Raw genomic sequence first — 24695 nt, forward strand, 5'->3', positions numbered from 1 at the left:
GTTAAATAAGGTTCAACAAGTTGTTTTCATGAACTCTATGAATAATTACGATAAAGGGTGCACGGATGCGATTAAAATTAAAGTTTTGACACGTTTACGAATGAAAGTTGTTATCCTTTGCTCGACTCACTTGCAGACGGTAATGAAAACTTTGATAAAAAGGGAAATCCATAATCAATAATCTCGATTCGTTGAAACCTGTCATAAATTTAACCCTTTACTGCCGAAGGTGATGTAACGTCAAGACACTATCAGCCGCCGGTTTCCGTGCTGCTTCGAATTGCACAACATTGTGTGTCAAGGGCTACAAACGTTAGAAGCAGCCTTCTCGGGCATGGCCAACGTGAAACTTCTCTTAAGTCTTAAGTTAATAAGTACCTCGAGAAGAAGACACGTTGCCACATGCTCGCTAATTACATTGTTCCTTAGGACAGAACTGAAAGAGAAAGCGGATTCCGCGAAATCAATAATAAATGCAAAAGAATTGAATTCTTTGAGACGAAAGATGTTCGAATTTATTCTCAAGTTTTTGTACTGGAATAACTTTATGCATATCCCTTCAAGTTTCAAGTAAAATAGCGACTCTTTCAATTATGCGTACTCTTGCTGATATTGGTTCCATAAACGAATCTATTCTAGGTGTACTTTATTTTAGACATTCTTCCAACTAATCGTTGAATCGAAAGGAACAATAATTGCTAGATAACATAATATTATTCATAGTTTAACGTTTGCGAATATCGCATACATCGATTTCAGATATTTGCGATTTTAGCCAGTCTAGTTGCTTGATTTGAAGTAACTTGACTAACACGAACGAATCTCTAAGCGACGATGTTGACTTGGAATATTATCGAGTCAGTTTTTCCCCGTTATTTTTTCAATCAGTTCCTCGCTATTATGTAAGCCTGATTTAAAAACGAGGCAATCGCATCGTAACGCGTAATAACAGGAATATGATTGTTTCAGTTGCCTTGGAAACGAACGTGCCGAAAGGAAGTTGTTACGGGATTACGTATAAAAACCAGGAAGCGTGAATCTCTCAGATTTATTTACGAATTTGCCGACTGATGTTTGGCGATAAGGAAAAACCGATTAAATTCCAGAAACGATAAGCAAGAAAAAGAGAAAGATCGTTTCTTGAACGAAAGGGGCATTCGACGTTGGATTCACCTAGAGCAGAGCGGTTGTTACGAAGAATAATAACTGTGGGAGAGTCGCCAATATAATATCTTTTATACTACACGACTGGTTGTAGTATTAAATCCGCACAGGTTCCGACAGGTTGCCAACCACAAGCTTACTCCACATGTGGCCTCCACATTTCTCCCATGACAAATTCATGCGAGATGGCGTACATCAAACCATAACATATTCTCTCAACTACACAGGTCGAGCAGCTGCGACGTGATACAAAAGAACGCTATACTACCTGTCTAACGTGAGCGTGGGGTAAACGGTGATCGGTATTCGAGTCGTCAGAAACAATGATCGCTCTATCTTGGAATCGACTGCAGATGGCTTCGTTCGTACAATGTGTCAATGAACTTGCGTGTATACGGGCTATAAATTTTAGTTAGCAAGTTACGAAGATATTATTGATTATGCATATGCAAGTTAGTTAGCGCTGGAAGGATTGTAAATGCTTTCTATTGAGCAAGTCAAAAATAGATGATATATCGCGATTGTAACTCATGACGAACAATACCAATTAATAAATATATCTCTTGGTTGTATATTTTCATAGAACGAAATTATACAGTAAAGTTATGTCTAATCTTATGGATATTACGTACAATACATCTTATTTATAAAAAGTGGGGTATTCCGTTGCAATTTTGTATTCCTTCTTATAATAATTTTTATTCGAGGCTCGTTAAACATCTTCCAAATAATAAATCACGTATTTCTGTAAGATCCAATCTTCAGTTCTAATCATTAATCCATGATTAGAAACAATGATTAGAGCTAAAAGGAAAACGTTGCAAAAACAAGCAAACGCGGAAAATTCTCTGAGTCATAAACGCATAAACAATTTATCGCTAATTGTTGGTTCGATACTGGAAAACTGGAAAAAAATAAAAAATTCTTTTTTTTTTTTTTTTTTGTTCAACTTCATCACTTATCGTATCATGAAACATCAATTATAGCCGTACGTACTCGATGATAAGGTAATTATTTACGAATAGCAGTTAGTAGTATGTAGACAGATACTTGTATACGATTGGTCATATATGATAGAATGGGAGCGCTTTGACTAGACTGTGTCCTTAAGTAGCAACGCGATTATCGAGCGATACGACACTAGGGGGCGAAATACTCGAACCAGAAGTATAGTATGCCTAGGGTGGTGGTAGAATGGGGCGCGACGATTGGTGGCACAGCCCTGACGCCGGGTCCCGTAGCGGTGGGCATGCCTGCGGAAGATGGAAGGCGCACGAGCCGAGTAGTTTAGTCGCCTTTAACCGGCCTTAAAGTGAAGATCGGATCGCCGCCGATTACCGTGCGCGTGCACAAGAAAGAGAGAGTTAGAGCCACCGGCTTACCGTACGGATCGCGCCGAGAATGAAATTCTTTCTTTGCTTGGTAAAATACAGCAGCAGTAGTAGTAGTAGCAGCAGTCTTTCGTTGTACAACAGTCTCGATAATACAAGAAAACGAGTGGAACGTTTGTGGCCAAACGACAGTAGTACCGGCGGCTGCATCGCCTGAACGAATTTTTCTCGTCGATAAACACAACACTACCAGTTTCCACGCGTTCCGTCTGCTACGGGCATAACGAAGGAAATCGACGCCGTTTTTTCTTTCATTATTTTTCGTCCTTTTTGTTTATATATAGTTTGTCGCTCAGTGCCGCGTAATAGTTCGGTTTCGCGAGGCTCATCCATCATTCGAGACCGGGCCAAACAGAATCTATAGACAACGCCATATAGAAGAAAAAGAGGCGGGACGCGCCTAAGTTTGTTTTATTGGTTTAGTTTCTAGCGCGAGACTCGAACTCGCGCCAAAGTGTGTTCCACAGTGGAGGATACTATCTCTCTTTTGGGTTACGACGCTAGGTGGCCGACAGGTTAGTACAGTGCAACTTATACATTTTTTTCCATTTTCGTCTATCCTTTTCTTTTTTCATTCGCTCGATTTTAGTGACGAATTCGAAATGAATGACGTTCGTAATCGCGGTTAAAGCATGTATCGGCAATAGACCTCGCGCTTGTGTGCATTTCTTTTCTCATTTTGACAGTTCCACGCGAACGCCGCCACTCGCGACCGGTTCGAGCTGGAATTTCAATGAGAAACGGGATCGTTCGCGTCTCAATCGTTCGCGAGACATATTAACGTTGATACACTAGTAAATTATATAGACAGATCCATCTCGTCGAGTGATACTTAGAACGCATTAAAATTCTGCCAAATAATCCGGCGTGCTTTCGAAGATTCATCTATAGCCTTTTGACTCGAATCCATGGTTTCGCGTATAAATATCGATGAGAGAGTTTATTTCGCGAAAAGTGAAATTCCTCGAACACTTTGTAGTAAGTTAGGAATTTCTTCTTTGGCAGCTAGCCGGTCTATTCGAATTTATACTGTCTCCTATAAATAGAATTAAATATATTCGACATACGTCTATCGGGTATGATTTTTGGTCATTAGTAAGTTTGCCGCCAAAATTTGTGGTGTTAGATTTTTCGCGCGTAATTTCCGATTTCGGTAATTAATTTTAAATAACTGACGAATTTTGATCTATGAATACAAGAATAATCTTAAAATTTGGTATTTTCGATTTTTTTCGGTATATATCGTTCTGATCTATTGAAATTCGGTTTTGGAATATATTTTAACACATCATGTCTTTATTGTACGAAATTACTATTTTTATTGTTCGATAATTTTCTTAGATCTGTCGATATTTTATATTTCATTTTTTAATACGTTTTTCAAACGATCGACGAATTGATTTTTGATGTCTGATATTTCGATAATTGTTTTACTTCCAAATTCTGATTTTCTGCGTTATTGAAAATAAAGAATTTTAAGACTATGACTTTCTTTGCATGTATATCATTCTTGTTGGAACTTTGTTAGGTTTGACATTTCGGAAATCGTTTTACCATCAGCCATAGCCATACACGGGTTGTCGTTCATGTGACCAAATAACACGCGTCGCGTCCCATCGGGATCGATATATGTGAAAATAAGTCAAGTGGAGATAGGCACGTTAACCGATATGTTGCACTTTCTGTTGCAACATTATGCAGTATGTCGATCCAGCCCGCGCTTTCGCGCGTCTCCTACGGTTTCACAAATTGGTGTAACTACGCTTCTGTATAGGAACTTTAGTAAGACAACGAATGGGAGGAGAGCGTCGTTTTTCATTTCGCTTTTGCCGGTGTGTCCTGCGTCCTTTCGTCGCACGAAGAAAGCCACCGTTAATTAGAGTGCGGTAGGAAAGCTGTCAGCTCGTTACACGCTCGAACGATAATGTTCGACGGAAGTTAGCGAGACACACGCAACACATGCACACGGCGCTACCTATATCTAAAGCTGTTGCCCGTGGACCGGTTTGTCTGTTTCTCTCAGCGCGTGTAGGCAGAAAAGTTCGATCCATCGATCGACGCTCTCGTGGCCATGGAATGTGCTTTAATACACTTACAAGTATGATCGTACGTGTGGTACATGCATATATAGATTTTCGAAAGTCCTGTCTAAACGAAAGCGGTCAGCCGGTGTCTTTATCGGGTCGGTAAATAATTTCTTTCTCTTTTTTCCTCTTTCCCTCGCTCCCGCCTTTGTCGATATTCAATTTACCATCACGCACACGAATGTAGTAAACTTCGAAATCGTGTCTCTCTTTTACGAGCATGTGCATATAGTGCGATATTAGCCTGTCGTGTATCGTGAAATTGAGTTTTTAAAACTGGTGAAGTGTCGCCACGCAATTTTCGTGAAAGTGTGATCCATTACCAACGAGATCGCGATACGCGTGATTGTGTCTGTTACGTAACCGGCGAGAAAGAAGACTTATCGATTGGTAACAAGGTTCGGTAGAAACACGACGAGCGTTCGGTGAAATTCGCACCAGATATTATTACCGACGTTTCTTCCCAAAACACTTAGCGCGAGCTCTGTTGCCCCTGTCTGTTTATTATTCGACGAGAAACACTTTTTTCCCGCGTGTTTGGTCGACGCTTCGAGAACGGTTTCACGAAAGTTTATCTCGTTTCTTTTCTACTCTCCTTTTTCTCCCCCGTTTTTCTCTCTCACGACGAGAGTAAACGCGAGGTATACACTGATGCTTTCTTTCGTTTCCAAGGCCGTTCTAGGAAGGTGATTTCCCCTATCGACCGTCTTTTGTTCGATTCAGAGGTAAAGCAGGGGCAAGTAGGAACGGATAATGTGTCTTTGTTTTTCAACGGTGTGCGTTTTTCACGGGTGACCGAATCATAAAGGCCACGGTTTTTCTTTCTGTCTCTCTCCTTCTTTCACCTCTGTCGCCTTTCTGTCCCTTTCACTTTTTTTCATTCTTGTTGCTTATTTTTCTGGCCCTCATGCCAGTTTTCGATAAGAATCTCACGTAAAACGTGAAACAGACTCATTTACCATCAAACGTCTTTGTCGGGGAACGCTTGTCAAAATATTAACACCGATATGTAGTTTAGTTTTTCGGCGAAATCGTTCTCGAACCTTGTTTGTTCTTCGCGTAAATACCTCCCGGGATTGTCTTTCTTGTCGATCGAAAAGAAACAGATGTGTATACCAGTTTTGGCGCGCGTATATTTTTTTGCGTTTTAATTCCACTGCTTTACTATCGTTACAATGTTTGGTCACATGATACGAGATTGTAAGGAGATACGTAGTCGGGTCGTAAAATTTTGAATAAAGACAAACTTCAATTCCTTAAATATATTCCCAATGATAAGTAACTGTATGGTAATAAATGATTCTATCGTTTAACTCTTTAATTGCTTAACACTTTGACTGCGAATGTATCCTGTAGATCGTGTATTTCTTTTTTCCGTAATGATAAAAAATGATAAAAATTGTTCACTTTTATTTTTTTCATAATTCCAAAATTGTCCAAATAGATGCTAAATATTTGAAAACGCCTACAGCACTTGAAAATGTTGAATAGAATCTATATTTCCCAAAATGCGAAATTTTTAATGATTTCCCAACGATATCTATTTATATTTTTCTCATTTATCGTTTCCTTTAAACGCACTTTGTCTCAATAATCTTTTTTTTCAATGATACATGCAACGGCGTATGCGCATGTTTATCGCGAAAGTGACAGTTTCCGCAATAATCGGCGTTATGCAACGATTAATTGGCTCGTGGAGGGTGGTCGGTGCGGGAACGAAAAAGATAACCGGCGACCGCACGCGCGCTTTCGGTTGTCACCGTCGAGGTGGGCCTAATCGAGCGGATATAATGTTTGAGTTAGGCCGCCGACAATAAAAAGCAGAGCTCCTCTTCTGGTGTTGTAGATCCGCGAAACCGATACAGCCGACGAATTTCGTTGTAAGTCTCATGAGTCACTGGAGCCGCCCATATCGAGTCATTCCATTTGACTTTTCGATGCATCTCCATCCGAGCTCCCTCCACCTCTATCTTGTGTGTTCTTCTTTCTCGATGAACGTTCTCAACGATCACATTGGCTACGAGTGATCGCCAAGATCGAATCTCGTTGCCAGTGTGTCAATGTGTAACGTGTTAACGTATGCAAAGCAATGCGTCATCCCACTAAAGAATTGGTTTTTCCTCGTATCTTAGATACGACACGGTTATTCCTAAAGTATATATATATCACTGATGTCGACTACTGTCCTCTTTGCATTCAAATGGTTATTTCGGAATACATAGTTGAACCGTAGACTTAGACTATCTGTTCTTTGCTTATGCGAGATTACACGAGATTCTAAGGATCTCACCTGGTGGACAAAACGTACGATGAACAGTTGTCGGTTTGCCGTGCAGCGCAGAGAAAGATGCGTAACGGTTCTCTCACGCAAGGAGGGAAAAAGTTGTGTTCTCTAGGGATGTTTGGTGAGGCGGGTCGTGATTTATTCGAAGGCACCTCGTCCGAGCGAATTCGATTCGTACCGGTTCCTTTTTATTTTCTGTTCCCATGTGCAGAGGCTTATCGACCGCTGTAAGTGTTTTGCACCAAGAACCAAGTATCAGAAGTGTGAAGATATTTTACATGAATTTGATGGTTAACTCTTTATCTATAATAATACGGCTATGTTTATTCCCAGTCAATTTATCTAAGTTGATTTTATCATTGTAACGAACAATTTATAAATTACAAATTACGATCATCACACCAGCAGTATCGTTTATCGGAGGAAGCAGAATAGCATTTCTCATTTGGTATTATAATTTTCAATAGGCTAGCAAGCAGAAAATCGTGAGGAATGTGTCACGTGTCACTGATTTATGACCTTAGTTACTTATCGATAAATACCGTAAATAACGTATCTGTGAATGTAAAAGACATAAATATGTGTATAAATGCATGTATTTTTCCTCTAGTATAGTTGAAGATAGTCTTTTGTTAACCTGTAAAGATTCATATAAGAATACATAGTGTAGAAAATAATACTTGAAGTGAACAATAGACTTGAGTCAACGTAAAAGACAACATGTCTATGGTGATGGCAAAAATGTGGGAATTTTTAACTCCGTTAGAAATTTTTGTCGTTTTGAGCCTTTGATTACAAGCAATCTTTCCTCTCATAAACAAACAAAGTTGTAGTTATAGACATTCTGCATTTTCTGTTTCGTTAATCGTCGATATTGATTTTATCCCGTGTTTAACTGGCGCTTTTTACCAAGACGCAGCAAAAAAGCGTGCAAAGTGGATATGTCGGCAACGAAGGACGTCTATTTTTATTGCGTACACGCGAGCCAGTTCCGACCTCTGTTCGTATTTTCATAGCATTAACTGTACATATTCGTTTCGCTGATTTCTGTGATAATGCGTTGATGTTACGACACACGGCGCATTACCGAACAGTGCTATACGGTAAAGCAACATGTTGTAACTGTAAAGGAACCGGGCTGCTTTCGATGGATGATCGATTAGATAATCGGCAAGTTTCATTTCCAATTGAAATTTATCCGGATAGTGATAACACATAAAAGAACTTTCGATTTTCTTTCTTAGAATGTCTTCCTTATTTTCCTTCTTAAAATTAACAGTGATTGGGGTTAGGTCTTCTTTTGTCGTATGTACTTTGTCATTGGGTATTACACCACTATCTGAATAACACGCATAATGCGAAAAACGCTGAAAGTTAAAATTCGGAAGGAAAATGTTTAAAGGCAAAAACTTTTTTTTTTAACTTTCAGCGTTTCGCATTATGCGTGTTATTCAGATAGTGGTGTAATACCCAATGACAAAGTTTTTATCGATTTTATCAAAGGCTTGAACATAAAACGACTTAATTTCCTACGAGGATTTAACCGAAATGATTGTTTGACTGTTTTGATGAATGGTATGGTTGATTCCTCTAGGCGAAATGCCGGTGCCGGTTTGGGACTGCTCTGACCTGGGCCTGTTAGGCGAGCCCCTGGACACTGCGACAGTGGTGTCCGACGACATATGGAAGAAGTTCGATCTTCCGGACTTCCTCTCTATAGATCACAGAGTGGACACCTACTCGGAAATGCATTACGATCGCACCTTCGACGATGGCGTGTTGTCGGATCCGCAATACGACAAGACCTGCCTGTCTCGAGAGATACGTCATCACGACTGTATGTGGGCAGGACTATGCATCAGTAAAGAGCACAACAGAACGTTGCCTGCGATGAAGGACTCCCTGATACAGAAAAAGGTGCCGGCTGGTCGAAGCGTTTTGATATCACGAGCAAATACCGCCTATATAGGGACTTCGTTGGCAGTCAATCAGCAACAGGCCCAGCAACTGTGTCGCGCGAGAAATCTGGAGAGCGACGGCGAATCCACTAGGCCGGAAACACCACAAAGCTCCAGCTCTGATACAGAAACAGAGGACGAAGGTCCGTTCTTTAGACACGACCAGATCAACATACACGAGAAATTATCCGAGTGTATATCAGTACCAGCTACCAAGGCTGTACGAGTAAGCCAGAATAAGCGAAAGACCGGTCGACGTGGCAGAAGAAAAGAACAGGATCAGTGTCAAATGCATAGAGAGACGAATATCAGGAATACTCTCAGCGACCATTGCTATCACTTGAATCAATCGTTCAGCAAGAATTTAGAACACCTTGGAGTGCAGACACCTTCCGATTCCGGTGAGTCACGATTCTGTTTTCCTTCTTCACGTTGTTCTTTAAGATGTTGTTTTGTATTTCCGTTGTCCGTCGCGTCATCATACTCGTATCTGACTATATATATTATATTATTGTATATAATATATTATATATATAAGTATATAGATACTATACATATAATAAAAGAAATAAGTAAAATAACCATATATATGTACGTTTTCATAATTATAGGAAATGAGTAAGGAAGAAGTTGACCAATTTTCATTTCATTTTTTACTCGTTGAATAGTTTAACCTATGCGTTGCGACATTGACTTCATTCCACGTGTCGTTTATATTTCTTCGTTTCTTTTTAATCACTATTTTTCCAAGACTAGTTGAAATGAAATAATTACACTTAAAAAGAATACGTTCATTAAATTTTCATATTCCTCTGATATAAATATTCCAGATTTTTCATTTTCTTTATAGAATTTTGTATATTTTATCTTTGGTTAATAACTGAACATCTTATCTAGTTTCGTAATTGCTAACAAAATAGCATGGTTAATTAGCGTGAAGGTTAACCAGACTATAATTCACAGGAAATATTAACATCGTTTCATTTTCATATGTCAATATGTATGCGGTTTGCCGTGAAATTTAAGTAGCAGAAATATACCTCTTGTTCTGGGTCGGGATACGTTTTATCTGATGCATCCGCCAAAGGATCAACCAGTTTATTCATCTGGTTCTTTTGTGCCCTCCTAAACGGAGGCAGCAAGGTCGGACTAAGAATCCTCTTAATCGAGTGCAATTGAAGGCACGGCGCTCCGCACCCGGGAGAGAGTGCAGTTCGCCGAATTCGGGTACCCGCATGAGTATGCTAATCACGCGTTTGGTTATTCGTCATTCGTCGCGGCAGTACCGTGAATGCGACACAATCGAGAAAAGAAACTTGTTTCGGGCGAGTTCGGAGGTCGTTACGCTAACGTCCTCGGCTCGACAAAACGGCGTTCTTTCTTCGTGGCTCTATTCTTTGGTAGGGAACGGAAAAAGCGAAAAAAGGACGGAAAGAGATAGAGAAAGAAAGCCGTGAGAATTTTGTGTTTGCTACACACGCTTGCCTTTCGAAAACCTGAACGCACGTGGGTCGCACGACGTCCTGTTTCGTGTTTGTGCAAACAATTTGATCCGCGTTAGTGTGCAGGATGGAAGACGAATTTTTCGCCATTTCTTGTTTTATTTCTCTTTTCATTTTCATTTACCGCGCAGGTTCCAGGGACAAAGAGGAGGCGCGCGCCTTTTGTCGTTACCGCGCCGTGAACAATTTTCACATCTTGCAGGTAATCTTGCCGAACAGAGACGTTTTTGTTCCGTAAGGGTGTGATTTTTCAGCCATCCACGCGTGTCACCGTTTCATACAGTGTATGAAACAAGTGTATTTCAACAGTCGATAGAGATACAGTCGAGAAAGGCCCTCCTTTCACGTGCCCGCGATCTCGTTGTCGGCATATACGCTCCTATATGCGTTACCGACCCCCTTGAATATTTTACAACGGTATCTTCTTAGATGCTAGCATCGTCTGCCTTCAGGACGAGATATTCCGCTCGTTTTAGTTTAATAGCGGCGAAGGTTATGCATCAGTATACACTCGTCACGGAACATAAGTATAATTTAATTGCTGTATACGCAACGTTCATTTGCTTTCAATGACGAGGATGATTGCTATCGGTGAAGAAGGGAATCGATGTTTATCTCGTTGCGTCAGTATCATTGGAAAATCTTTTACAGTAAATATATGATAAGGATAATTTTTTCTTCTAAGTAGCAATAAATGGGTAGAGTAAGATAAAGGCGAAACAAATTTTAATGTGTTCGATATTTGACAAATGAAATTTTAACGAGGGGTCTGTCCATTTATACAGTGTATTGAAATAATGGTAATGGTACACACCAGATGGTAATAGTTCATTACATATGTAATCTAAGTAAAAAGATCGTACCGACCGTTGCTAAAATATGTACTTGGCTGAAATATTAACATATTAAATGCACATTTAGCTCATTTTTGGACCTACATAATTTCACAAAGAAACGTAATTCTCTAGGTTTTCCAACATTAATTACTTTTGCTGATTTACCTGGACACATTATGCCAATTTTGTGCATATGATGTTTGCATACGAGATTCAATATTCGTATTAAAATACACTTGTACGTCTACAACATTCGTAGATACTAGTAGACATTTAGTACTCGTTCCGAACAGTGAACATTATTTCTATCCGTGTCGGTAACTTCACGCATATTTAAGCGCACGAGCACACTTGCTTGTCTCGTGCCACATATAGCGTAGAAAATTAGAATATCGAAGACAGAAACATCGGAGAAGCAGACGTGTGATTACGTACGATGATTCGTATAGTTTAGGCCAATATGTATTACATTTTACAGAAAAAGAAAGGCTTATTAAATTGCAATAAATTGCTAAAAAGAATGCAATTATGTTACAAGAGGATAAAGTTACCATAGAAAAATTCAGGGTGGAGCTCGAGTTTCTTAAACTGATTCATTCAATATGGAACGATGTACGTTCAGTTGTTATTTATTACGATTGCAGGTCTGACCTCCTATCTATATGTAAGTAATATACACAAGTACGTAAGTCATTTGAAATGTTCTCGGAACGGAATGGTAAAACAGTATCATCCATAATCTATTTTTAGCTAATTATCGTCAATAGCTTTTTCAACTCTTTCTTCTAACAAACATTTCATACACACGTTCGTTTCAGACTCTGTAACATGGAAATTCGTTTATATTTGCATCTCGAATTATGTTCACTTTATTTTTAAACCTCCAGATGTTTAGAAGAAACATACTTCTCTCGGTCTTTTTTAAATTCTACGACAATATAACTCTTCAGTCTTAAGACGCGCTTGGAGTCAGCACTGCGCAGACGGGTCCGCAGCGACGATACCGATGTGCGCGCGCAGAAATATGCAGGCGCGTCGCACGAATTTCTCCAGTGGTCATTTGGGTTGTTCGGTCTGGCAGCTCGCGATTAGGTTAACCAGCGGTCGGTTTTCAGGGCTCGTCACGTATAGCTAGCTTCCTCGTAGCCCAGTGGAGACGTCGTTCCATGTCTGCTTGATCTAACTATAGCTATAACGATTCCGGGAGAGAGTAAGAGAGACAGTACTCAGAAGAGAAAGAGAGAGAGGGGGGGCTGTGCACAGTTTGGCGCGACTCACATAATTCGCTCGGACTGTGCACAGTGCCGTCTCTTCGACCTAGGGGAATGGTGTTGTTTGCCACCTGAAAATATGTTGCACCACATGGTGACATCCTAACGTCGTTTTATATATACCAAGAATGCACGCACACGAAGATAGCCGATGTTATTCAGACGCTGCAGTTGCGCATGTGTGCGGGGTTCGTATGATAGGAGAACATGACGAGGAAAGAGTCGCGCAATGACCGCGTCGCTGTGCCTGCACACGCGTGTATACCGGTTGCAGTTGCGTGCACGTGTGCGGCGTCACTTAACGCGCGCGCACGTGACCCGATGCTTAGCCGGTGCGCACGGCCTTTCCTTCCGATTACTCGTCAAATCGAACCTCGGTGCACTGGGCCGTGTAGTTACGTCGTTGCCCTCTAATTCTTCTGCGTCATGCTTGCGACGCGCTCGGTACAATGTGACATTTCGAGCACGCTCACGAATAGCTGTCTTAACCTTCGTGTTCCTGCCAGCATCTCGCGGTCTTCGTTTTGGCTGATTATCGAATGTTGTCGGATGTGATCGAGCGACGAAACTTGTAACATCTTGCGCATATTTCATATAACGAAGTACTTATATTCTTTGTATAAAAAGTTTTTCATATACTTGCATAAAAATCTTCTTACAAAATACATACTTGATACAGGCAAAAAGCTCTGAAAGGAAAAAGGGGAACGCGATTGAGATCAAAGATCAAATATTATTCTTTTCTTTTTAGACTTTTATTTGATATTTACTTGAAGCTATGCGCGTCTACTGTTCAAAATACATATCCAGTAAATATTTTGTACGTTTTATCGCAGAAAGCAGCAAGCTAATCAATTTGGTACGATACGTGTTGCGTTTACGCGTGATACATTAGCGATTGTATACATGATTGGACGAAAAATCGATGGAACCCGGAGACCGAGTAATTGTCTGTAACGTTTGATCGGCGTAGTTGAATTTTCTGAGTGGGTGAGGAACGGGAGAACGCGCTGGCTGTAAAACGGTGAGAGAATTCTTGAGCGTAGTACGTCGACCGCGCAGCCGACCTCTTATAAAAGCTATCCGCCGTTTCCTGATCGGTCTCTTAATGGATCAAGAAGACGGCACCGTGTGACCGGACACCATCGCAGTTTCGGCCTTCGTGTTATCGTGTCACCGTTCGTAATTGGTAATTGCCAGGGCCACGACTTGCAAATGGCTACTTTTGACCGCGGTCAGACAGGTCAGTGAAACAACGAGAAACCGGTGCACAGGGACGAACAACGGCGTAACCTCGTTAAATGTATTAATGATTACTTAATGTTGTTTCTTTCGGAAGACGTTAACGAGCATCCGTTTTTGTTTGATCGATGGAATAAGAAAGAGAAAGATAAGATAGCAGGAATAGAGAATAACGTATGGATAACATTAATCGATCCACGAAAAGTTCTAGTATCGATGAGACATTTCAGTTCGAAGAGCATATATATATATACATATACGCACAATCAGCTCTCACTCTTACGTAATTTGTGATTATGAGATCTGGCCTCGTTTCTGGTGAGAAAGCACCCGTTCTTGATATCTGGCAAGACCTCTGCACCGTTGCCCTCTCGTGTAATCTGATTTGTTCGAGAGTCCACGGGATGATTTTTTCATCCTCCATTTTGATATGAGGCAATGTCCCGATAACGAACCAAACTTTTTTCTCTTCCTCTTTGGATTGCTTCTACTTACAGACTCTAGATAGTACGAAGGTTTTATCATCCGGTTCGGTCGATAATTCAATTCTCCCGATAATCGGGGAGAAAATTCCACCTCGGAAAAAATAAACAGTGTTACATACGATTCTGTTCGATCGTGGAACACGGAGCTTTAAATTGAACAATTCCCTGCAAGAGATAAGGTAAAGTCAGGGTTGCTGCACCGGAGAGGCATGACGGCGAACGCATGCGCATCTTTTTCATGCGAGCAATGCACCGCGAACTAGGGGGCTGCGCCACGCTGCGTGACGTCTGCGGTACCTGACCGGTCATTTACTGCCGACCAGCTTACGTCAAGTATTACCTTCTCTGCTCAATATACCAAAGTCATCCAATCACCTCAAACTTCTACCTTTTCCGTTTATTTTGTTAAAACATAAATTTCAAAAATAATTCAGAGTGATAAAGAAAATTTTAACGAGCACGCTCGATAAGGAAAAGGACGTAATTTTCAAGCGTTATCGCGTTGCATTTTACCTGATGCGTTCACGGATGCGCGAGCGTGTGTGCAGGTGCACACTCTGTTGAAGCAGGATCGTCGGAGCATGCGCAGTTAATCGCGCGGGAACTCGAAGGTCACGCGGTACCAAGTGACGTCAATCGATAGCCGGCCGGCCGGTCGGTCGCTGCTTGCGGTCAAGCGTGGGACCCCGCCGCGGCGGTTTAAATGGTCGCCGGAATGCGGTTAAGCCTTTTTGCCATTCGCGCCGTAGTCGCGTTCGCCGCGGCGAGGGGATACTACAGTGGCGTGTTACGCGGGCACCGTGCCCCCTTGGCATCTCTGTTTTTACTTCAATATCTTCGAAATATTTTCAACTTTGTACAATTACATTTCATATAATGATAACGATGATAACGATACGTAATACGTGTGTTATCGTATCATAGGAATACAAGGATACAGATAAGCTGTGTTATTTTAAAGCTGTAATGCTAACGCTGATAGGTTAGGTTTTTTCGTGATGCAAAAAATAGCCATTTCGAATAGAAGGTCGAATAGGATGATGATTATCGCATTTTTTAGAATGTTTCAAGTTAGATCTTGTTGTCGAAGGTTCTGTCAGAAAGACTAATGTGAGAACCTTTTTTATTATCTATTATCAAAGTGACTTATCTGCTATGTATTCAAAATTCAGTTTCGTTATCTCTTACGTGAACAGTCAGAAACGATTAAAAGATTTTCGCTATTCATATGTTTTAAATCTAATCTATATCCCGATTTGAAGATCTGGTTTTAGTAGGTACTACCAAGAAATTGCGCTAATCAAGAAATCCATACCGAGGAATTATCTTCCACTTGCCCCGGCGTTAGCGGGAATTTCGCATCATAAAGTATCGCATTGAAAATATCAATATTTGCATAATACATACGTAGGATAGTCTAGTCTAGTTGTAATTTCCTCGTCAAAGTCGAAGAAAGACCGACGATTTCCATGCACGTGTGTCATCCACGTGACAGCAATAAGGAACTTATACATTGTACTCTATTTTTGCCCGTTAGCACGTTTCACTCTTTGATCGAACGACGTTTAGCTGCATTCGTGTGTGTATACGTGTGTTACGTGTAGCGCCAATTGCAGCTGCCTAGCGCCATTAATTACGTAAACCCCGGTAAGTACCGCGTAAACTTGGACGTCGCGGAGGATAGGAGGAATGGGATTCTCGTTACGGAAAGAATGATCATTGAATTCTACGAAGTTATTTCTATTTTCTGAATCTCGGTGGTTTATGGTTTAACAGATTAATCATCCCGGTGAAAAATCAATTTACTCAACGGAACACACGGTCAACTGATTCTTGGAAACGAGCGCCGCCTCAACGTCGAGGCATGTATTTTAGCGCGGAAACGCGTCGTGCTTAGAAATCGTTAGACTGGTCTGTCAGGCCTATTAAGAATCTTCATCGACTCTGTAATATCACGGCGCACGAAGGTCGTGCCAAGTCCTACTTTTATGCGCTGCAAACGTTGGAAAGTAAAATACGCGGTTGCAATATTTCTCTTTCCGTCCGTCGATGACAAGTTGAATTCGTAATTGACTCGAGCCATAGGAGTTTTTCTATGATCGTTAATATTCAACGGAATATCAGATATTAAGAAACTTTTTATGTAAACACGATAATACCACATATTCGTCGTTATGTATTATGAAAATCAGTATCTGGAAATCTATATATTATAACTTAATGGTAATATCGATAAATACATATAACGCAGGAAATTACATTTTTTTTATTATCTGTATATTTCTGAACATATTGCCTGTGTGACAAAATGATCATGCTGATTGCGAGTTAAATTTCTGTACTTTATTTCGGACATAAAAATGAAAACATTTTTATTCCGTTTGAATATAGAAGGGGAGTTTTGAAAGATCTGAATATTCCGTGTATGACGAAGTTTTTCTAATTCGAGACGCGAGATGCATCGAGTATCGTTAACCTGGTGTGACTTTCCCCTTTGTAGAATGGGTTACCGGGTTCTCAGTACCGATCCTCTCGAGTTTCTTCATTGTAACCAGGTGTCAGGGTATATTGCTACGATCCTGCGATCTCCGGGACACATTCAACGAAGACGCCGGTTCGTCTTACGTCTGGACCTTTCTTTTTCGTGGTATTTGCACGCAACCCCGCCTAGCCTCTCCTTCTCCATCGACCAGGACTTCATTCCGTTGCTCATGCAAATTCTCCAGTTGAAGGTTCCTGGAAAATCGCGCGGCACGCTGGAACGCGAACGGAGAACGGTCGCGCTCATAAAAATGTACGCGTTGTCGTCGGTATCGTCACCTCCAATGTGCTCGCCCGATTCTGGAATTCAGTGGGTGCAGCGTGCATGCACTTTAGATAGACGCACATATACGCGATAAGCCATAGCCTAAGTTTCGATTTCAGCGAATCGGCGAAAGCAACGTTCGAAGAAAGTCGATGGCGCGCAGCCACCACGAAATTCGCGGTATCATTTTCACTTTGACCATTTTCCTTCACGGTCTGAATCGGTTTGTGCCAGTTACGAACGGCTGGTCCGCCACAAAAGGAAATAAACGTCGTGTTCGATATAGTAAGAGCATTGATTTGATATCGAGAGCTGTTCAACACGTTTTATCTATCTCGCGCCGATTTTAGCCGCGTAACGAAACGAAAGTGGAAATACGGCGCCCTGGTTTACTATTATTAAAATAAGTCTCTATCTAATTCTCTCTCTCTCTCTCTCTCTCTCTCTCTCTCTCTCTCTCTCTCTCTCTCTGACACACACACACACACACACATTCCCCCTTCTGACTGACGTGGGTACTGCATTCTGATAATGCTGAAATGCGGTTTCACCGAGAGCGCGTAACGGTCCTTGCGGTTATTGCAAAACAATTCAGCCTGGCGGTATCGGTTTTATACGCAGGTGGGTTTGGCATCTCTCGAAGGTATTAGTTAATATTCTACATAAGTATAAGCTGTAAGCAATTATTTTCCCGCTCTCTTTCTCTTTTTCCTCGTTAAGACGTTTCATCGTGTTACCCCCACCGTGAATATTCGCAGTGGTGGTTGGTTACTCTCGGTTCTTTCACCAAGATATCTATAATTATGCCTTTCCCTCGGGAGAGCAAGTGGGTGCCTATTTTTGTGCAGGAACTCCTCCGACGTTGTACGTATAAGTGCATCTCCGGCTGTGACGTAATTCATTCATTCATTCATTCATTCATTAAGTTCGGCTGCGTGGGAGAGGCTGCTGCTCTGATAAGTATCGTAGTAAAAACGTTAGGTCACTCTTAGGACTTTTAGTTTTATCGCTTTTAATTTTCATTCCGCGTTCTTAAAATCGATATTCCGTTTCTTGCTTGATATAAAACTTGAATTTTACTTCTCTTTATATGCCAAATTTGTAGAATAATTGAAGTTGAATATATAAGTTGACACATAGAATTTTTGTTACTAATGCAATTTATTGATTAGACTGTATATATTTGGAGTCGAAATTCGAAATATTTATTCCTCTTTGAATTTTAATTTCATAGAAGAATTTCGTTGTACTGAATTTTTGTTATTGATATTAATTACTGGCCATTTTATGCTGTTTCCGATACAAGAGAAAGAAGTACACGTTAATAACCGATCATTTTTCTTCTGTATCAAATGTCTGGTCGACGAACCAGGATGCCTGCACCACCTCTGTAACAAGAATTAGGAGGTTGGTCGCCGAAATGTCAGACAAGTAAAACTTGATTCGGGAATGCCGACCGGCATCAGCGGCGACCAGAGAACCTTTTTCTTTTTGCCATTTTTTCTCCCTGCTTCTCCGTAATACACTCCATACCACAATTCCCCTCTCTACAATATCAAAATAAAAAATTATCAATTTTAATTTCCGTCGGGAGTTTTATCAAACGTACATTCTGACAACGAACCATTCAATTTTTTCATGGATAAGAACCTGCATAGAAAATAATCGAAGTTTTTACCCGATATTGCAAGCAAAATAAAAAGACAGGAGAGAGAAAGAGTAAGAGTTGCCGTTGGCCAATTAAAAATTCGAAATCGATTAGATCGTAAGTGAGGACGTAACGAAAGAAGAGAGAGAATGTTGGCGGTTCGCAAGATCTCTCTCACGTTCCTCCCGCGCACCGTAGTCCCCGGTACGGCACTCCTTCCTCTTTACTCGATCGCAACGGCATGGCATGGCGGCAGCACGGCGGTTGTCCTCTTCTTATTGCATTTCTCGTTCTTCCGAGGCGGCATGCCAGACTCGCTCCTCTCTCCCTCTCTTTCTCTCCTGCTCTCGACTCGATCGAATGAGAAACAGAGAAGAATATGTATAGCCAAAGACAGTCTTCTAGAGCGAACAGAGGATGGAACGAGAGAAGGAGTGGAATTGTAGAGGGGAGGAAGAAAGGGAAGAGAAAGGAAAGAAAAGGTGGAAGGAAGGAGACAGATGTAAAAACGGCGAGTAACTGGCATTTTCTGTGAGTCAATCGAGCAAGGAAAAAGACGATGGAGGAGAGATGTCTTTCCGTGTCTTCTCCTTTCCCCACGTCTGTATTCCGTAGATACAAAAGTGGTATCGATGACGATGCGTCAGTAGCGCGGAAGTCGTCGTCAACGTTCGTCTAGCGCGATATATGTGACGGTTCACGCGAACGTCGATGACGCGATGTGCATCCCGTTTCGTGGGCGGATCTCGTCTCGTGGGCAGAGCTTAATGGTGTCTGGTCACCGGGTCGTTTCCTGGCTACTATCCCCCAGATACGTCTGCCGTATTTCGTATCTCGCGTAGGTTGTTATCCATGGTAGTATCTCGCGGCATGCTTTCCAAGTGCATCCGTGTACTCACGCGAATACACGGGGCGGATACACAGTGGAGCCCGGAGACTCCTCGTAATTGGACTTGGCCGTCGGATAGTAACGCGTTATGGTCTGTGATTTTTTTGAACGAGCTTTACCTGCTCGCTACGTACTTCGCTACCTTCCTCCGGTTACTCTTGCTCCGATTCGGACAAAGTAGAACAGAAAACGCCAGCGGGTCTTTATGAATTTGCCGATAGCGAAGTAAATTGGCAGATGTGCGTGGGTGGTGGCTCGTCGTGTTGGGTCGTTAATGTTACCTTTAAATCAAAGGGGTTGTCTAAGTTGGTATTTAGAGTAGAGAGTTGTTAGTCGGAAGAATTTAACGAGCTCGCTCGCGAGGCAATTAGAAAATTCGTCTCGGAGGTATGTCTCGGCGCCGTTGGCTGGCGAACATCGTGTGTATCGTCGTGCACAAGGAGAAAATCCATGGATCGTTCGGCTTCTTGCACGCAACGCGCCGATTTCTGTGTCCCCCGCGAACCGTTTCTCGCGTGGAACGCGATGCCGCCGCGGTGTTCCGTGACTTTCGAGCCGTCGACCGGTACCTGGTGAGAGAGAAAGAAGGCATTTTGCACGTCGTGCGCGCGCGCGCGCTCACTTTCGTAACTGGAGTGGATGAGTCGCCTGGTAGTACGAGGCATTAGCCGCGAGCGCGCCAGAGTCTTGGGCACGACGAGATTTATGGCTTCGCCTTGTATACGGATGTGTACATCGAGTGACCAGGAAGAGAAACGTGCCGTCACGTTCGCATATGTGGCTCCGCTTAAAGGGATTGTCATCTCGGGATAGTTCGAATCGTGGGATTCGTTTTTGGGGACAGAATTCCACGAAAAGTAATTTCATGCCGTGCTCGTCACCGAATGCTTTTTGCTTTGATATCGCTGGAATTCAGTTTGCCCAAGGTTAGAGAACGATCGAGCAAATCGTCCAACTGGGACAGGAAAAGAAAATGATAGAAGTCGCTCGTCGAATTTGTGTTTTACATATTTAAAAGTCGACACAACGTTCGGGTGTACTCTGTGCACGTTTAAATGGTCTTTGCTGTTATTAGCTTGTCTGTAGAAGCTCTCGTTGGAAATGTTATGAGATCTAGAAAAAGTTAATGATCCATGAATGACGAATTAGCGCAACACTCTGCTCAGAGTTCGCGCGGGTCACTATGGATGCAGAACGCTCGTACAGATTTCTAGCGGAGTTCACATAGATTTCTCTTATCTGACGGCTATCTGTTGTGTGAAGTAACGGGTCATCGGATATTGGGAGACCTACATATCGTGTGGCGGGTCTGCGAAACTCGAGCGCGAAACTCTGCGATCTTTTTCTATACGAGTTAGTGTCAATGAGAGTCGCGAATCGGTATTTGACTGCTGTACAGACTGAATCACATGCCACGTAACATACGCTGAGTTGTGACTCTCTAGCTGCAATACCGATGGTACGTGATCTGCTTACTTTCCCCATGGACTGTAGCCCCCATGCACTATACGTAATGGAATTTTCACGCCCTTCTCGTTGCATACGGACAGATTAGCAAGCGCGTTTATGCACGTGTATCTCGAAAGTGCGCATGCTCTCCTCCGCATTGTGCTATAATTTTTTCAATTCTAGCTCGTCGGCGATAGCGATCGTTGCCTCGCGTAACGGAACCACCTAACGCCGAGCCTGGCTAAATTCCATAATTTATATACAGACTTCTCGCGAGTCCAGTTCGCGAGCCTCCCGGACACTTGTCTCAGTTATCTGCGAACGGGATCAAAGAAATTTATATACGGTACGTTCACTTCCAAAGCGAGCGTGCCGCACGCGTGTTACACGCAGGGTTACCGCGTTCTGCGCATTGTATTTTCTCCCGGGCGAGAGGTGTACCTCTCGTTGCCTCCCCTCGGAAAATATTCGGCCAGCCAGACGGGTGTGCCGCGCCCTATACGAAACATACAAATCAAAACGCGTAATCAGCCAAAAGGGATTTGTCGGGAAAAAATTGCGGGACTTTCATCCGGATACCCGTCGTTCGGGGTGTGCGGAGCAGAGAGATAGGAAAATAAAGAGACGAAAGAGACAGTTTTATACAGTTCAGCCTAAAGAAGAGAAAGAAGAGAAAGGAAATTCATCCCTTCTCCTGGTTTTTTGAAGCTCGCTCCGCAGGCAGACAGCCGAAGCGACCGTTCGATATCACGAAAACCTCTCCCCTCTCTTCGTGTCTCTCTTGTCTCGCGGTCGCCTATCCCAACGAGAGAGGAGAGCCGATCGATTCGCGTCGACGTACTACTATGGCCTGCTTACACGGAGAGCACTGACCCCCAAGGTCGCTCTTACACGGCTGCACGTGCTGCCGCGAATTGACGTTACCACCCTTTCCCTCTTCCGTCTCCCGCCAATCTCCCCCTTCCCCCGGCGAACATCGCAACGTGGTCGACTCGCGGTTCACACCGTATACCGTCATCACTAACCCTCCCCTCTTTTTCGCGGGGCAAAATTGCTCCTCAAAGTTTCCTCTCGTCGCAGCGTCACGTCGCGTCGCGCCTCTTTCTGGGCCGCCGACCTCTTCCGCAGCCTCCTCGCGCACGCCCTCTTTTGTAGACGCGGCCATGCATTGTCACATACGTATACATTGTACACATAGTACGTGCGTTCCTCGCCATGTCGCGTTTCTTCCATTCTTGTCCTCGTCTCTTTTGCGCGCGATTTACGCCTCTTCCTGACTCGGTTTCTGCTTCTGCTAATTTTGGACGAGTTTCAGTCCAAGCTCGCCGAGTGGGATAGGTTGGGAGAGGATGACGACGCTATCTTTGACGTTCGTGATTCCGTTTGTGGTCATGTTTGGTAGGTGTGTTTGATGTGTGGATGTTTGCAAGAATCTCGGAGATTAATTGTTTTAGGTAATTTGGTTAATTTGATTTGGGTTGAATAGACGATGACGTGTGAAGAATTTTCAATGTTGATTTGTTAATTTTTTTAATTGATATACGATATTTCATAAATCTTTAAATAGCCGGTTCTGTTTTAAGAATATTGATTTTACTGATAAATGTCATTATTTTCGAAGCTTGATCGTGGTTTTACTTGCTATTCAAATATGATAAATAGTCAAGCTGGGAGTCTTTCATAGTGCGTCACATGTACATATTTCATGTTAATGTCTGATGCAAAATTGGCGCATCAGACATGTAACGTGTGGTAACTGGATGGCTCTATGATCTATATTTAATTCTTTTCAATATTAAATTAAAGTCAATCACAGAAACTAATCTAGCAAGATACAACTCTTATTTAACCATTTAACCATTTATTTTGTCACAGCAATTAACTATTCATGAACTTATCGAATGAAAATGACCAGTTCGATAAAAAAAACGTAACCGAGCACAATTCGAGCGAACGTTAAAATTTTCGTTCTCCGTTAAATACTCGTATTAATGCAATATTAACATAATTCCTGTATTCTGTCTACGATTCATGGTCTTTTTTCCTCAAATATATCGATCAACCTTGTTCAATTAGCGATTCGATGGTCTCGACTTTTCGACTGCTGGGTCATGCGACAGGAGAACGAAATACGAGACACTTCCTTCCTCGCTGAGAAACATTAACACCTTGATTTGCGCACGAATTTCGTATAAATTATCTGTACAATGGAAGTGGCGTTTATTTCGGCGCGATATATTGCAACGTATGAGTCACTCACAGAAATAAAACTGATCGATCTCACTTTTAAACAATTTTTTTATTATAGTCTTTCTTTATAATGACTACCATTTTCAAATTATTAATAAATTTATGGAATTATCGTCGCTATTGTTAGATACAAACTATAAATGTTCTTCGATAAGAATGGAGAAAAGAAGAGTGAGTAAAAGGAATGTAAATCAAAGTGAAACAGAAATAGGTGGCACGTGGGTCGACGAGTATGATGTCGGGTGTTGCTATTCCAGTGGAAAAGAGACGAGACCAAAGGGGAAGTGGTTCTCTCGACTCGCGACCCTCGGTGTTCCTTCTATAGTTAGTTTAGAGTTTAGGTGGCTCCTGTAGTTATTTTTAGAAATTTCGCGCCTTTTCACAGTTGCTCACCGTCGACCTGGCGGCACGCCAGTTTCGGGAAGATTCGTGCGTCTGGCCTAACCGGTACGATGATACACGTGCAAGCGGCGTGTATGCCTGTGAAACGCAGGCGGAGGATTGCTGCGTTCGTTGCCTTGCACACGGACATACGCGCCACGTATGCGGCGTCTCTCCTCTCCTTTGGCTTCTTCCTCGTTCTTCGAGAGACTCTTTCCTCTTGGCCCCGTTCGAGACTTTAAATGGATTCAACTCCAGCCTCTGATTAATATTTCATCCAGCGATGATTTTCAATTTGGGTCAGTTATTCGAGTTCTTAGTAGAATTGGCGTTCAAATAAAATCGATAGATTCGTTATTTAGAATCAATCGACCCTGGATGATCGTACGGTATTGGAATGGATGATAGGCGTGTGATCTAAAGGAGAAAAGTAGACGGCGCTTTTTTTCTCGGTTTGCCGGGCATTAATTAAAAGTTCACGCTGCGATTGCAGCGGCCAGGTAAAGTGAAACCGGAAGACGCGGCTGGATGTTTTGCAGGCCGAGCGTAACGTGTTCCAAGATATTCTACATATAGCTAGGAATTTTTGTAATTTAAATCGATAACTGACCGTCTGTGTTTTCCGTAACGAGACACAGTCTCATGGAAGCGGGTGGTAAAAATCGACTAGGTTTAGTGAATCCATTGCGGGTGATTGAACTCAACGAAACGAAACAAGAGAAGAAAATAGAAGAAAAGAAGAAAAAAAAAAGAACAGAAAAGTAGTAGAATTATCGAGCTCTTCCTCTGTCACATCGGAGAGGAACTTGCGATTTTATATTTCAGGCCAAGCTCGTTTCGCATTCGATCTCGGAACACCTATATATTTCGCATCTTCATTTCTTTCGTCGCAGATAAAATATCGAAATCGTAAAATAAGTACTATGTTTAACTACATATAAGTTGGTTCACATTAATAGAATGATGTATGAAAGTGCAGCGATCGTAAAGTGAGCGGATCGGATTCAGGCGAGAGAAACGTACTTCCTCACCGTGAATCGACTTTACGCTTCGAA

General features: G+C 42.1%; 1 protein-coding gene and 1 long non-coding RNA gene across 4 annotated transcripts in view; both read left to right on the forward strand.

The window, feature by feature from the left end:
- The window catches only part of LOC126917480 (uncharacterized), a 108958-nt gene extending 107150 nt beyond the window's left edge, over window positions 1–1808 (forward strand). The window contains exon 3 of the long non-coding RNA XR_007710973.1: window positions 970–1808. This is a non-coding gene — a long non-coding RNA (uncharacterized LOC126917480). The remainder of the gene's footprint in view (window positions 1–969) is intronic.
- Window positions 1809–2170: 362 nt separating this feature from the next.
- Window positions 2171–24695, forward strand: part of LOC126917460 (transcriptional regulator Myc-2) — a 37395-nt gene continuing 14870 nt past the window's right edge. The window contains exons 1-2 of one of the 3 annotated variants that reach the window (XM_050724348.1): window positions 2171–3070; window positions 8518–9282. In XM_050724348.1, the coding sequence (XP_050580305.1) occupies window positions 8523–9282 (760 nt within the window). In that variant the 5' untranslated portion in view covers window positions 2171–3070; window positions 8518–8522. Of the gene's footprint in view, window positions 3071–4011; window positions 4738–6345; window positions 7151–8517; window positions 9283–24695 lie in introns of those variants that run through there. The other 2 variants (XM_050724347.1, XM_050724349.1) reach the window with 2 other exon arrangements.

Source organism: Bombus affinis, chromosome 6 (assembly GCF_024516045.1).
Source record: "Bombus affinis isolate iyBomAffi1 chromosome 6, iyBomAffi1.2, whole genome shotgun sequence".
NCBI classification, from domain to species: Eukaryota; Metazoa; Arthropoda; class Insecta; order Hymenoptera; family Apidae; genus Bombus; species Bombus affinis.